General features: G+C 54.5%; 1 protein-coding gene across 3 annotated transcripts in view; it reads left to right on the top strand.

The window, feature by feature from the left end:
* Positions 1 to 161: 161 nt before the first annotated feature.
* The window catches only part of CAPZB (capping actin protein of muscle Z-line subunit beta), a 134,731-nt gene continuing 121,401 nt past the window's right edge, over positions 162 to 13,491 (top strand). Inside the window, exon 1 of one of the 3 annotated variants that reach the window (XM_023258222.2) lies at positions 162 to 321. In XM_023258222.2, coding sequence (XP_023113990.1) covers positions 319 to 321 — 3 coding nt within the window. In that variant the 5' untranslated portion in view covers positions 162 to 318. Of the gene's footprint in view, positions 322 to 1,437; positions 1,591 to 13,491 lie in introns of those variants that run through there. The other 2 variants (XM_006934366.4, XM_006934367.5) reach the window with 2 other exon arrangements.

Raw genomic sequence — 13,491 nt, 5'->3', positions numbered from 1 at the left:
GCCGCCGCGCCCAGCTCCGCCCCGCTCGCAGGCCCCGCCCCTCACTTCCCCCTTCGGCGCTCCTCCCCCCCGCGCCGCGCTCCATACTTGGCGATCGCCGCGGCCCTGCGCGCTCATTGGCCGAGAGCCGGCTGCGTGGGGGCGGGCCCGGGCCCGGCCGGGGCGGGGAAGGAAGGTGGCGGCGGCCCGGCGCGGGGGGAGGGGGCCGCTGACCCGGATGTTCACTCCTGGGCACCCGGGGAAGTGGAAGCGCCGGGCCCTGCTGCGGGGGGGAGAGCCACAGACGCCGGGACCGGGACCGCCGCCGCCGCCGCCACCATGGTAAAGGCCCGACGTCACCCTCTCCCAGGCCCGGGGGCCCCGCCGGAGCTCGTGTCCCCCTGCCTCCGCCGTCCTCCCCCACCCCCCGGCCCGAGAAGGGTGGGTCCCCCGGGTGGGGGAGGGGCGGGGTCTGGGACCCAGGTAGACACCATCGCTGCCGGCTCGGGAGGGGGCTGCCGGCCCGGGCGGCGGGGCTGGGCAGCGACCCTGCCTCCCTCTCCCAGCCCCCGCCCTTGGCTCAAGCTGGAGTCCCACTCTCCGCCTCTCGGTCTGGCTAGTCTCCCCCGCAGTCCAGGTTAGACCCTCCTGGACCCGTGGTCCAGGCCAGGCACCCCCTCCGGTGACCCAGGCGTGGTCCCCCTTGCCCCTGCCCACGGCCCGGGCTGGGTCCCCTTTCCCCGTTCCTGCGGCCAGGGTAGGCCTTCGTTTCTCCCTCCCGTGGCCCAGGCTGGGCTCCCCTCCCTGTGGTCCGGGGTAGGCCTCCGTCTCCCTCCGACTCTTCTCCGTGGTTTCGGTCTGGGCCCCCGTCAACGCCTCCTCCAGTGGTCCCAGCCTAGATTTCTTTCCCCGCTCCGCCAAGGCTTCAGCCTGAGCCTTCTCTTCCCTCCTTGGCCTTAGTCTGGACCTCTCCCTCCTCCGTCCATGGCCCCCGCCTGGACGTTAACACCCCCCTCCCATCCTCTTCCCCAGACTTCTCACCGCCCTTAGCGTAGCCTCCGTCAGCCCCCCTCTGTCCTGGCCTTTACCCTCTCTCCAGGGCCCTGCTCCCTGCCCCCGACCCAGGTGGTCCCTCCCCTCTACCCAGGGCGAACCTTCTTTGCCGCCTCTGGGAAGCATCGGGAGCTCTCCAGCCCGCGGGGAGGGTGGTGGTCCTGGGGCTGTGACTTCTCAGGTGGAGGGTTGCCCCCTTCTGGGGAGGCCGCCTGGACCGAGCGAGGGAAGGGCGGGCACCTGTGTGCCCGGAAGACAGGAAGGCAGCGCCGCACTCTGCGGGGCCCCTTCCGCGGCCGCTGCCCCCGTGCGGTGCTTGTGGGGCGTCGTGCCGGGGCCTGAGTGGGAGCAGAGGGATGAGGGCGGGGGGAGTCTCCGGGGCAGGAATGAACGCACAATCGCCCTTGTGAGGCTGCGGCCCCTGGGGGGGACCAGCAGGCCCCGAGGCCAACAAACGGCCCGGACACGATGCAGCACAGCAGGCGCAGCCTCCCCTTCCCCCTGAACTGTCAGCTTGTGAGGGTTGGAACTGCTGATTATGGAGGTGCCTCGGATCAGGTGAGCCAGACACCGAGAGAGACAGCTAGCCAGTTCCACTCGTGGTGTTTGTTTTAGTCATGGTGGCAGGTGCCCTGGGTCCTCTGGATGGCCCGAGGTTTCACCTGGGCCAACGCAAGTGAGCCTGCCCTGCCTCCACCTTGCAGCCTCCTGCAGGACGGGCTCTCCCCCCAGACTGGAAGGGCCAGAGGGCTTCTCTGCCTCAGATGGTCAAGGAACCTTTGGAGATGGGCTGACAGAGCTCAGGCCACCCACCTGCTCCTCCTGCCTAGTGCAGGCAGATGTTTGCGTGTGGACTTTGGGCTTCAGAGTGTTTTGAGGGTCTCAGTTTCTTGTTTCATGAAGAGATGTGGCTGCTGAACCAGGATGACTAATTAAGAGTGGCGTTCTTGGTGCCTTCCTGTATATTGATTAAAAATGTGGCTTATGCCATTTTTAATGCGATTGGACTTCTCTGATGGGTGTTTTGCTGGGAGGCGGCCCCGCCCCGGGCCTGGGTGGGGATGTGTTCCAGGACAGTGTTGGGTGAGGACTTTAAAAGTGGGGGGAGGTTTAATCAATTTGCTCTTGGGGCAAAAGCAGGGAGGGGAACATGGCCAGGCGGGGCTGCTCACGCTCACGGCAGCATAACTGGCAGGGAGGGGCATCTTGGCTTAGCCCCAGGTGCCCGATTCTCCAAAGGTAATGGGACAAGGCCCGTAATGACCTAGGAGGAGCAGCACAGCGACCTATGATGCTTCTCAGGAGTCCTGTATTTGGGTTTTATTTGGACAGTCTGAAAGAACCGTGGAGGAGCTGGAAGCAAAGGGCTGACCTTTCTTGAGGGCTACTAGGTGCCAGGCACTGTGCTGTGCAGTTCAGCTGTATGAGCTCCTTGAATCCACACGTCGTACAGGTGAAGAGGCTGCCGCTCGGTCGTGGAGTAACTTACTCCAGGTGTTGCTTAGCCAGTGGAAGCACATCTGTCAGCCTCTGACCTCCGTCCTCCCCACTGTCCCGGGCTGCTGCTGTGCCAGAAGATAGGAAGGACACTGTTTAGAAGACAGAACAGTGGGCTACTCAGCGATGGCAAGGGAGCAGCAGCATTTGCTGAGGACTGGTTGTGTTCTGGGTCCTTTGCACCGGAGACCTCACTGAACAGAGCAGTAGTCATCCGGAGGGTGGTACAGGTGGGCTTGGCCCGGGCCAGGACAGGAGCTCTTGGAGGGCAGGGGTTTTCCCCTGTGTTTTCCATGGCTGCACCCCTGGGGCCTAGAACAACACCTGGCACTGAAGGAAATGGCTTTTGGGGCGTGTCTTGTGTCCATGAACTCGGCCACTTGGGTTTTTGTACTCATTCTCGGGAGCGTGCTGTTTCCCCTAGGCTTCTGAGTAATTTCTGACTGCTGCTTGTCAAGTCAGTCCCTTACATGAATGCTCTAATAATCCAGACTGGTCAGTCGGGCTGGGACACAAGTGGTGACGTGGGATGTTGGAATAGGTAAATGAGTTAAGACCACCGTGGTTATTTTCGGTAGTGCGTGACAGTCGAGAAAACAAGCTACATCTCAGTTATCAATGGAGGGGAATAGCAGTTTGAGAATCTAAAATGCGTTGGACTTTGGAGTAAATGTCATGATTTTTGTTGGCATCGGTTAAGAATGCATAGACAACTTTTCCTTACGTAGCTGCAGCTTCTAAGTCAAGAATGATTGTTCTACCTTAAGAGTTCTGATTCTGGTGCTAGATGGTGGGGCCCCCTCATGAGTTGTCCCTCCAGCCCCGGATGGTTTTGCCTGACAGGAGCTGATAGGAGAGGCCTGTCACATTGTTGCAAGGTGAAACAATATAGTTGACACTAATGTGTCTTGGCTGGTCTCCTGGTGTAGACGAGAGACGGTTCAGCTCGGACCCCACATGGACACACAGTCCCGTCCGTTTAAACCTAACTGGCCTCTTTGGTGGAATGCTTGAAAAAAATAGCCAACAATCGATAGCTTGAGATGGAGATGATAAATCATAGTTTGAAAGCAGATATTCCTATTTATAACTCGGAAGTCCCATGGAGAGGACGGATGACTGGCAGGCAGCCCGGAGAGATGGTAGCTGGGCAGGTACATAACCTTCCAACTCCCGCTTCCCAGGCTGGGCGATGCTTGCCGTTAGGCAAATACAGCGGTGCCTTAGGGGGTGCCCGAAGCTGTAGGATAGCATTAATTCTCTGTGTATTCAGTGCCTCCTTTATGCAGCGTTCTGTGCCAGGGACGCAGTGATGACCAAGACGAGCGTCCATCGCTCACAGCTTACATTGTTTGGGGGGTGGGGGGGGGGGAGATGCCACTTCTACCTAAAGTTTAAGGGGAAAGAACCTTGACTGATACAGCCGCAAGGCATTTGCGTGAGACACAGCAGGAGATTTAAGAGAAGGTTGGCTTGTGCCAGGCTTCACTCCCAGACCTTTCGGAGTGTGCCTGTTCTTCCCTCTGCCATAACTGTGGGAGTGAATCCTCTCCACGCCAGCACCTCTCCTACCCAGAACTGTAACGCTGTGGTGCCGTGGAAGTCCCACCCTCCCAACCTGGGGAGCGGCCACTGATGGAGAATCTACTGTGATGCAGAAACGTGGCTTAGATTATAGCCCACTCCCCATCTTACTTGCGTGGAACCTTGAAGCTCGAGAGGTTGAGTGACCGGTGTGAGTGGCAGGCCTGGGACTCCAGGCTGGGGCCACCCGACTCCCGTGCTGGACACTCGGTCTGCTTCTCAGAAGCTGTGAGTGAGCCTGCAGTACAGGCTCTGGGCCCCTTGCTCTGTGCAGCGGATCCCAGCCGTGAGAGTGGGGTGTGCCAGGCCAGAGGATGCCGTCACAAGATCACCCACCTTAGGACCAGCTAGAGCAATGCCATTTCCAAACCGAGGCTTTCAGAGAGCCGTGTTGCAGCGTAAGGAGGCGGAGATGTGCATTTATAGGGCACCAGCCATGTGCATGCACTCTGCTGCGAGCTTTAGCTCACTGGATCCCTGCATCAGCCCCGCCGGGACGGTTCAGCCTTGGGAGGGGGGCAGCACGGTATAAGCAGTTAGGACTTCGGAGCCAGACTGCCTTGGGATAATAACAGGACCTCCTCGTAAGGCTTGTTATGGGGATTAAATGAGATAATACACGTCAAGTGCTTCTAACAGCATCTGGCACATAATTGGATACACAGTCACTATTGTTGTTATTATCACCTTACTACAGATGAGGTTCAGAGGGGTATGTGGGGAGTCTCTCTGTAGCCGTTAAGTGGGGGACTGGGTTTTCTGACTCCAGAGACAGACCCCTTTCCTCCACTCTGTACTGCTTGCTGAGGTTTGCTTGGCTTTGGGCTGTGCTTCGAGTGAAGAGCTTCCCTCATGGAGCCCGAGTCTCTACTTCACAAAAAAGGCTTCCCGTACATCGGACACTTGTGTATTGTCACGGCCCACTGCTGTATCTCGGGCCTGTGCCTGGTGGAACCCCTTACGGACTGAATCCTTGCCCTCTTCCCAGATTGGAAGAAGAGGGTCAGGACTGGGGACCGAGCACGTGAGCTCCGTGAGAGCAGGGTGCTCATCTGTTTGGTGCCCGCTCATCACCCACACCTTGCACTGGTCACCTGGCACTCGGTGGGCGCTTCAGCAACACCAGGCAATGCAAAGTGAGAGCCGAGAGTCCTTGTCCTGTGTTTGCCGCCTGCACCACAGAACGTGGGCTTTGGAGCTGGGCCCAGGCGGGTCGGAGTCCTGCCTCAGCGGTGATCTGAAGCGGGAGTTCTAATCTCCCTTAGCCTCAGTTTCTTGATCCGTAGCACGTGGGTAACGTTTTACGGGGATACCGGGAGAAGGAAAATTGCAACGTACTGAATCCGGTGCTTGGCACACAGTAGGTGGTAGCTACGGTTATTATTTGTCTTATTCTGCACACTGCAGAGTAAGGGACACAAACAGAAGCCATAATCCCCGTTCTCTGATCCGCAAGGGGAGACCAGAGGCATCCAGAAGGTTTCGTGCAGCAGGAAGGACACAGTATGGAAAAGGCTTTATTGGCAAGGGGCACGTGTCTGCTCGGCCTGCATTCCACTTCCTCCAGGAAGCCCTGCAGACCGCTCCGGCCCACGGGCAGCTTGGGTGGGGGCTGGGTGTGAAGCCCGGGGAGACCTTGCCCAGGCAGAGAGGATAGGGTGGGGTGCAGTCAAGGAGAGGCCATTCCAGGTTCAGGGGTCCGGTCAGTCTTGTGAGTTTGGAGATCAGCCACGGAGTAGACGGAGCGAGTGGGGGGTGCCTCAGTCCTGGGAGTCAGCTGGGGAGTGCCTGAGTTGCTAAGCTAAGGAGTTTGCATTTGATCTGGGACAGCGTGGAGCCAGTTAAATATTTGACGGGGCAGGTAGAAATTTGAGGAGGCTGGCAGAGTCGTGGTATTTTAGGAAGCGTCATCTGGCCCTGGTGTGTACAAAGGCCCCAAGAGGTGAGAGAGCGGAGGGAGGCATTCGCCAGCACCAGCCTGTGGGGTTACGAGGGTCCCAGCCCTTTGTGAGGCCCGGGGTACGGAGAGGAACACGTGGGCAGGAAAGATGAAGATAGGAAGGCAGAGTGAGATGCCGTGATTCACCGCCTCTGGGTCTGAGAGGGACATTTGTGCCCCCAGAGCTCACTGGTGAGGCATTGTGATAGGCTGCTTTATCATTGATCCAACTTGCTATTTCTGGTCAGTTTAAATCCTAGATAGTACTGTCTGCAAAGCCTTGATATCCTACTAACAACTAAGCGGGGATTTTAGTCTGGTTAGCGCAGCAATCCTGTATCTTCGGGTGGCCCCCAGTTCCACTCCGCTTGCACAGCCTTAGGCTCTGGGCAGGCAAACACCTGAGACCACCGGTCCACAGGGGGGCGGGGAGGGGGGACTGTGCATGGTGGCCGCGACCATAACAGGAGCTACTTTTTGTTGACTGCTTGTGAATGCCCAGAGCAGCCCTATGAGGCAGGTTCTTGTGTTACCCTCGTCATGCAGGCGAGGAAACCTAGGCCACCTGGGCAGTTGGACCCCACAGCCTGGGCTCTGGGCCCCCGCGCTGCTGCCTCCAGGCGTTTCTTCCATCCAGCCGTTTGTCGTGTGGATGATCACCGAGCCATCAGATAGACCTAATAGGATATGAGTCTTAGGCGGAGGAGGCGGGTGGAGACAGGTTAATTGGAGTCTTGACAGACTGGGGGCACAAGTCTGGGGCACACATCATGCAGCAGCAACCGGGGTGGGGTGGGGTTGGGGGAGTCCACATCAGAAGGGCTTAAGCTTAAGGGAGCCACTTGCCTTCCCTTCTCCCTGCTTCCTCCTCTTCCCACCCCTCGTGTTTCTGGCCGGCTTGGAGGGCAAGTGCGAGTGTAGTGCCCCGTTGTGCAGAGAGCCCCTGAGAAGTAGAGTCCTCTGCCCAAGGCCGGCAGTCTTTTTTTTTTTTTTTTTTTTTTTTTTTGAGAAAAAGCTTGCGCGTGCAAGCCCGGGAGGGGGGCAGAGGGAGAGAGAGAATTTTAAGCAGGCTCCACGCTTAGCGCAGAGCCTGATATGGGGCTCGATCCCACGATCCTGGGATCGTGACCTTAGTCGAAATGAAGGGTCTGACGCTCAACCGACCGAGCCACCCAGGCTCCCCAAAGGCTAGCAGTCCTTAGGGCTTGCAGCCTGGCGTGCCCTGGCCACAAAGATCTCACCACGCTGCAGACTGCCAGCAGTTGTTGCCGCTTGCTCAGCCCCTGAACTTCTCACCCACTGCCTACAACTGCTCGTGAAGCTTCCTGTCCCAACCCTGAACTCACCAGGACCCTTCTGAGCAGGGACCTGCCGCGAGACCAGGATGTTAGTATTATCGGGACTTAACTGTTTCAGAGTTTTCTCCAAGATTCAGGCAGAGGACTCATTACATTTAATGAGTGAAATATCGATCGTTTAAAATCCTAAGTTATGAAAAGATACTTTTGCACATGCTCTCTGTGGGCGGCCTCCCAGTGGAACTGTGTGTTTCCTGGTGGTACCAGACGCCCTTGTCCTTCCTCGTCGCCCATAGCCGTGATCGGTGGCCGGAGGGTTTGGGTCTGGCTTGCTTCTCAAGGCTTCCCCACTGTGAGGTTTGGCCCCGAAGGGGTACATCAGATTTCCCATGAACGGGCTTCCTGCATAGAATTTCAGGCTAAGAAACTGAGAGGAGGAGCTTTCATTACCCCAGACTCCTGGTGAAGAGTCTGACTGTAGGCACTACAGCCACTGAAGGAGCTATTCTTGAATTTCTGTCTCATCGCTGGCCTTTTTTTTTTTTTTTTATAAGATTTTTTATTTTAAGTAATCTCTACACCCAACGTGGTGCTGGAACTCACAGCCCTGAGATCCAGAGTCACACACCCCATTGACTGATCTGGCTTTGATTTTATCAGTCCTTTGCTCCGCTGCTGAGCACAGCTTGCCTTGTGACTTCCCGGCCGTCCCTGGGGCTGGAGAGGGACCCATCACTGAGGAAGGCAGACCCCTACGTGGCAGTGGCCGGGCTGGGCCACTTTGCGTGCTTTGCTCTTTGAGAATTTCCCACCCGGGCTGTCCTGGACTTCCTTGCGTATCCTCCTCTCGACGGCTCCCGTGTTCAGATCTCTTTTGGCCATAGTGGGTGTGGACCTTTGGTCGTCCTGAGAGTTGAGTTCTCTGACTTGGTCCTGAGGCGCTTGTGCAACGGGAATTGGAGGTGCCTGGGTTAGCAGTCTTCACCCCATGGGTTATTAAGTATTCCCTCCTGGGTTCTCCGTGCGTCTTCAAAGTGCCTGCCTTCTGCACTGTGTTGGATGCACACAGTCACGGTCTTTAATTCTCTCAACCCAGCCCTGGGAGGGTGGTTTCCTCACTGTGCAGATAAGGAAACTGAAGCTCGGAAAGGGTTAGTGGCTCGCTGCAAGGCCCCCGGGTAGTCAGTGGCAGAGTCAGCATTCCGGTGCAGGTCCCTCCCGCCCAAAATTGCATGCTTCTGGAATTCTGCTATCCCGCCTGTCCTGCATGGACTCACCAGGATGCTTATTTTATAGATGAGGAAGCTGAGGTCGAGAGCGGTTCCCCTGCGGGTCCGGCCATGGTGGCTGAAGCCTGGGTTTAGACGTTAGAAGATTTTGTTGGTTCGGGTTGTTAAAATGAAAGGGGATGGGTCTTTCTGAGCTGTAGTCTGTTTTGGGGAAGCTACCTGCTAAGCCTTCAAGTGACAGATCTGTCTTGACGTGCCATCAGTAGGGTCACATCTCGGCGTTTGGGGTAGGACAGTAGTTCTTGGTGCGTATCCTAGTGATTGGGACAGCCCCCCACTGACACTGTTGGTTGCACAAAACCTTGCAGGATTCCCTTGACCTTTTCCTCTGAAGGCCCAGCCCAGCCCTGGGCGCCACCGCCTGCCGCAGGTTGCACGGCCTCTGAGGGGAAAGAGCCTAGGGGCCCAGTTCGGTAGTTCTATGACCTTGAGTGGCTTCAGTTGGTGACTCTCGCACTGCCTCAAGCTGTTTCTGGCCCTTAGGAGGGAAGGGGCACAATAAGTGCCTCCTCGGAGTGTGAGTGCCACACAGTGTTCCGTTGTCCCTGGCACAGGGGCCATTGCCCCATAGTGTTTGTTGAATGCATGGATGTCTAGTAGGCCCTTAATAAATGTGAGGGCCCCTTCCCCGTGAGGTTGAACTGTATGGAATTGCTGTTTTCCTAGGTCAGAAATGGCCGATTCTCAGCACTTCGTGTGGTTTAGCCCTACACAGATGGAACGCTTTGAGCAGGGTGATTCCAAGTGTGACACTTTTCTGGCAGTCCAGAGCCAGTGTCGGGCTCCCGCTTGTCAGTTTCACTTTAGGTAGGGGTGACAAGAACGGAAGGAGCTGAGCAGGGTCTGCCTCTGAGATGGGGTCAGTGCACCCGTTAGCTGTTCAGGCCACCCTGACGTTGAAGGTTGTCCGGAGGCACTGGCAGCGGTGGGATCGGGATTTGGTGGCAGCAGTCATCCTGATGGCTCTGAGCTTCACTGGTGGCTCTGCACGTGGTGGCCCTGAGCACTGGGCGCAGAGTCACTTGGCTGGCTTGGAGTTTCCGAATGATCCCAGGCACTCTGGATTCTGGAGTGCAGGGACAGTTGAAGGGCAGGGTCTGGAGCCTGAATTTAGATCCACACCTGCAGACATGGTGGCTTCCTTCACTCTCTGCCTCAGTTTCCTTGTCTATGAAATGGTAAAATTACAGGTATTTCTTATGGATTTTGCCAGGGTTAAATGAGTTAATACATGTCAAGCCCGACGTGGTAACGTTATTAACATCAGTAATAAGGCGGTGTTGTTATCGGTACTGTGGACTTGTCGGTCACGTGCTATCGCAGCCGAATGTGGAGACTCCCTGTGCTTTGTATTGGAATACCTAGCTCTCAGGAAAGTGCTTCTTTGGTAGCTCACTGGAAACTCTTGTTACTTACGGGCCTTGTAGAGATGCACCTGACTATCCCTGAACAAGTTGTTTGGAATGGTACTTTTGTTCCAGCTTATAATCAAAGTCACTCTTCTGGAAAATGGCTTAGTTTTTTCTTCTCCTGGCATGAGTGGCCAACCCTGGAGGGCCAGTTACATTTGGTATCCAGGGTCTTTGAGTGGAATGGGGCATGATGCTTGTCATTCCTGCCTCCCCCACCCCGGGACTGTGGTTATTTTCTGAGCCATTTTCGTCTTTCTGAACAGGCAGGTGTTCGTAGGTGCTCCCAGCTTCTGCTAGTCAGTGCTGCATTTGTGAACTGCCACAGACCTGCGAGACTTTGCTGCCTCAGGCGCCGAATGTTTGATTTTTAAGGCTTGTAGAGTGTTGTGTTTGATTTTTAAGGCATGTAGAGTGTTGGGGTTTAGGGGTAAGGAGGCAAAATAAAGGGAAATGGGCAGAGAAAACACTTGTTGGAAGGCAGCCTCATAAGGTATAGCAGGAGACTCCTGGCTCTGATTCCCACTGTGGCTGCTTGTGAACTGTGTGAGCTTCAACTAGTTACTTAATCTCTCTGAACCTCAGCTTCCTGGTCGGTACAACGCACATAACATCTGCCTCTTTACAGGGTAGAGGATTAAATAAGAACACTGTTTACACAGTGTCCACACAGGAGGCCTGTGTGGTTCGTTATTATCTGTAGGGACTTGATCATTCATATAATATTATTCATATAAATGAGCACTGTTCTATGGGGAAGAGACTTGGGTTGAATCTGAAAATCCCTGTAGTGAGAAATACCACAAATCTGAAAAGCAGATGTAATGATCACACTAAGGGGAGGCTGTGACTTTGTGGCTTCCAGGGACCTTGCTCTTGGACCGAGCAGCCCTCTGTGCCTTGGCTTAGAGGCTTCATCACCCAGGGGGACTTGCATTGGGCCAGCCCCTGTGTGCTGAGCATCGTGGATACCATCTCCTGTGATCTGTACCGTAGCCCCATTTTGGTCACTGTGCCCCCAACACACTTTGCAGATGTGGAAATGGAGGCCTAAGAAGGGAAGAAGTATCTTGTACAAGGTCACACAGCTAGTAAGGGGCAGAGGTGGCCTTTGAACTTGGTCTTCTGATTCTAGATTCCATTCTAGAGTCCTAGGCTGGTCCTACGATGTTGTTTTTACGTACAGAGGAAAGTGTTTATGTTGATGGTTGTAACCAATGTTCTTTAGTGCTTTTATATGTTTTGCAGCTCAAAGCAGACTATGTTAGGCGGCTGCCCCTGGTTTTGCTTTGATGACTTGGAGCCCATCTTAAGATGCTACAAGAATGAGCTTGCTGTGACTGTCGTTCTTCATTTAAAGGGAAACCTTGTTTCCTACATTGTAACTTCTAACCTTGAATTACTCTTAAGACCCTGAGCACTATGTAGTCTTTACTGCCACCTGTCCTGTCTCCTCCTTTCTGTGCTGGATAGCTGGGCTCTGAAATAATGCACTATTGGGGATACAGTAGTTGTTTGTGACCAAGCTAGCATTTGAATTCAGGATCAACTTACTCCATGCCCTGGCTGTGCTGCACCTGCAACTAGGGCCAGAAATGAACAGAAAGACTATGGTGGTCTGCCTACCTATGTTACCAGTGGAATTAGTCCAACCCCAAGAGGTAAAACCAATCTAAGGTACTGAAAGAGGTTCCTGATCTTAAGGAACTGAGAATGCCGGGCTGTGGATGTCGGCATCTGCTTGCAGGATGGGGAGGGTCTCCATGGCCTCCATTCATGGCAACCTCTATTCCTTGTTGTCTTACTTGGCACTTGGTGATACGCCTGGAAAATGGGCCCAGTCTTCACATTTTCTTAACGTTGATTTCTTCATTCTTCCTTTAAATCACTTTCTCCAGAAGTGATTATTCAGCTGCCACCTAGATAGAGTTCCCTTGTCCTCTTGCCCGCCATAAAACTGGTACCACAGGGCTGTAAGGCTTTTTCCCCTCTTGGCCATGGACCGCAGTTTCTGAGCTTGCTGAATCCCAGATGGAGAGCACACAGAAGCATCCTGGGCGTTTTCCCCAGGATCCTGCTTTTATTTTGATTCCACAGTATCTGTTTGGTACATATTGATTGTCGAGAAGGCATTTCTTGAAATAACAAGCAAGTACTGGTTGCCATGGTCCCCAAGGAAGGGCCCTCCCATCATGTGACTAATCGGCAGAACAAGGACACAGAAATAGTGTTGGACCTCCATAGGATGAGCTCAGAGTGCCTCGTGAGCCATTGAATTAACTGATAAAACCCCGTGAGTTGAATTCCATGACATGGCCCGGTGTCTCAGGAAAGGGAAAAAACGATTTCCAAGCCTCAGGTGATGGGCCATGGGTCCTAACGAGTACAAGTGGATTCTAAGGCGGCTGAAGCGTTTAGCAAGCCCTCGGAGTTAACAAGGAAAGGAAGGCACCAGCCCCACTCTACTTAGTACTTAACATGCATTATTCTCTTTGGCCCCTAGAATTAGCTCCTAAGCATGGGATCCTGTGAATTTCGGTCTTTATGTAAATGATAATTATGGAAATTTAGAGACTTGATGTAAATTGCTAATAAATGGCAGAGCTGGGACTTGAACCTGGTTGCTATGACTTTAAAGCCTTTGCACGTAACCTCTTTGGTCACGGAGTTTTGCTGCCCACATGAGGCTTGTGGCTCGCCCCCAGATCCCACAGTACATCACTAGGGCAATTGGGACTGGCGTCCTGTGTCTGACACACTAGAATCTGGACTCTGTGTTCTCAAGTGGGCTGTTGCCTTTGCTGCTGCCTGAACTCAGCCACATTTGAAAACTCCTCTCTGAACGTGCTTCTCCAGTGACCCATGCAAAGACCACACTTTTCCAGCATGACGTCCTAAGAGAGTTTCAGCTCAGACGAGCCCAGAAAGCCAGTGCCCTTAGTTACAGAAGAAATCTAGGGACAGGTCTGGACTCAAACCCAGATCCCTTTGGTTTTGGCTCCTACTTTGTGGCGTGTCTGTAGGAGACGGGAATCACAGTGGCAGGGCACTGGGGAAAGCGAATGACAGTCGGTTGAAAAATGGTGGCACGGTAGCACAGTGGTATATAATACAGCCATTAAAATGTGGTGTCGAGGAAAGCAAAGCCCGGAGTCGGGCTGTTCTGTCTACATCTCTCTCTAGGATGTTCTCGTTAGAGTGCCTGCCTCATTGGGGCTGTGAGGATTCAGTAAACGACCGGTTTGCAAGCCTTTTGCTGTGTCTTAGTTGCAGTGGTTACTGATTATCTGTTTATCTAGACGCACGCATGTATGTTTTCCCCTCCTTAGAGTCACTTCCTTGCAGTAAACCCTCAGGAGTGGGTTGTGGGGCTAAGGAGAACGAGCATTTTTCTCCCCACGCGTCTTTCCTGTCCCTTTGCCCTCATGACTTATGACAGCCTC

The sequence above is a fragment of the Felis catus genome, chromosome C1, assembly GCF_018350175.1.
Source record: "Felis catus isolate Fca126 chromosome C1, F.catus_Fca126_mat1.0, whole genome shotgun sequence".
Taxonomy (NCBI): Eukaryota; Metazoa; Chordata; class Mammalia; order Carnivora; family Felidae; genus Felis; species Felis catus.
Note: the sequence above shows the minus strand (reverse complement) of the source record. Positions and strands in the feature narration are given on the sequence as shown.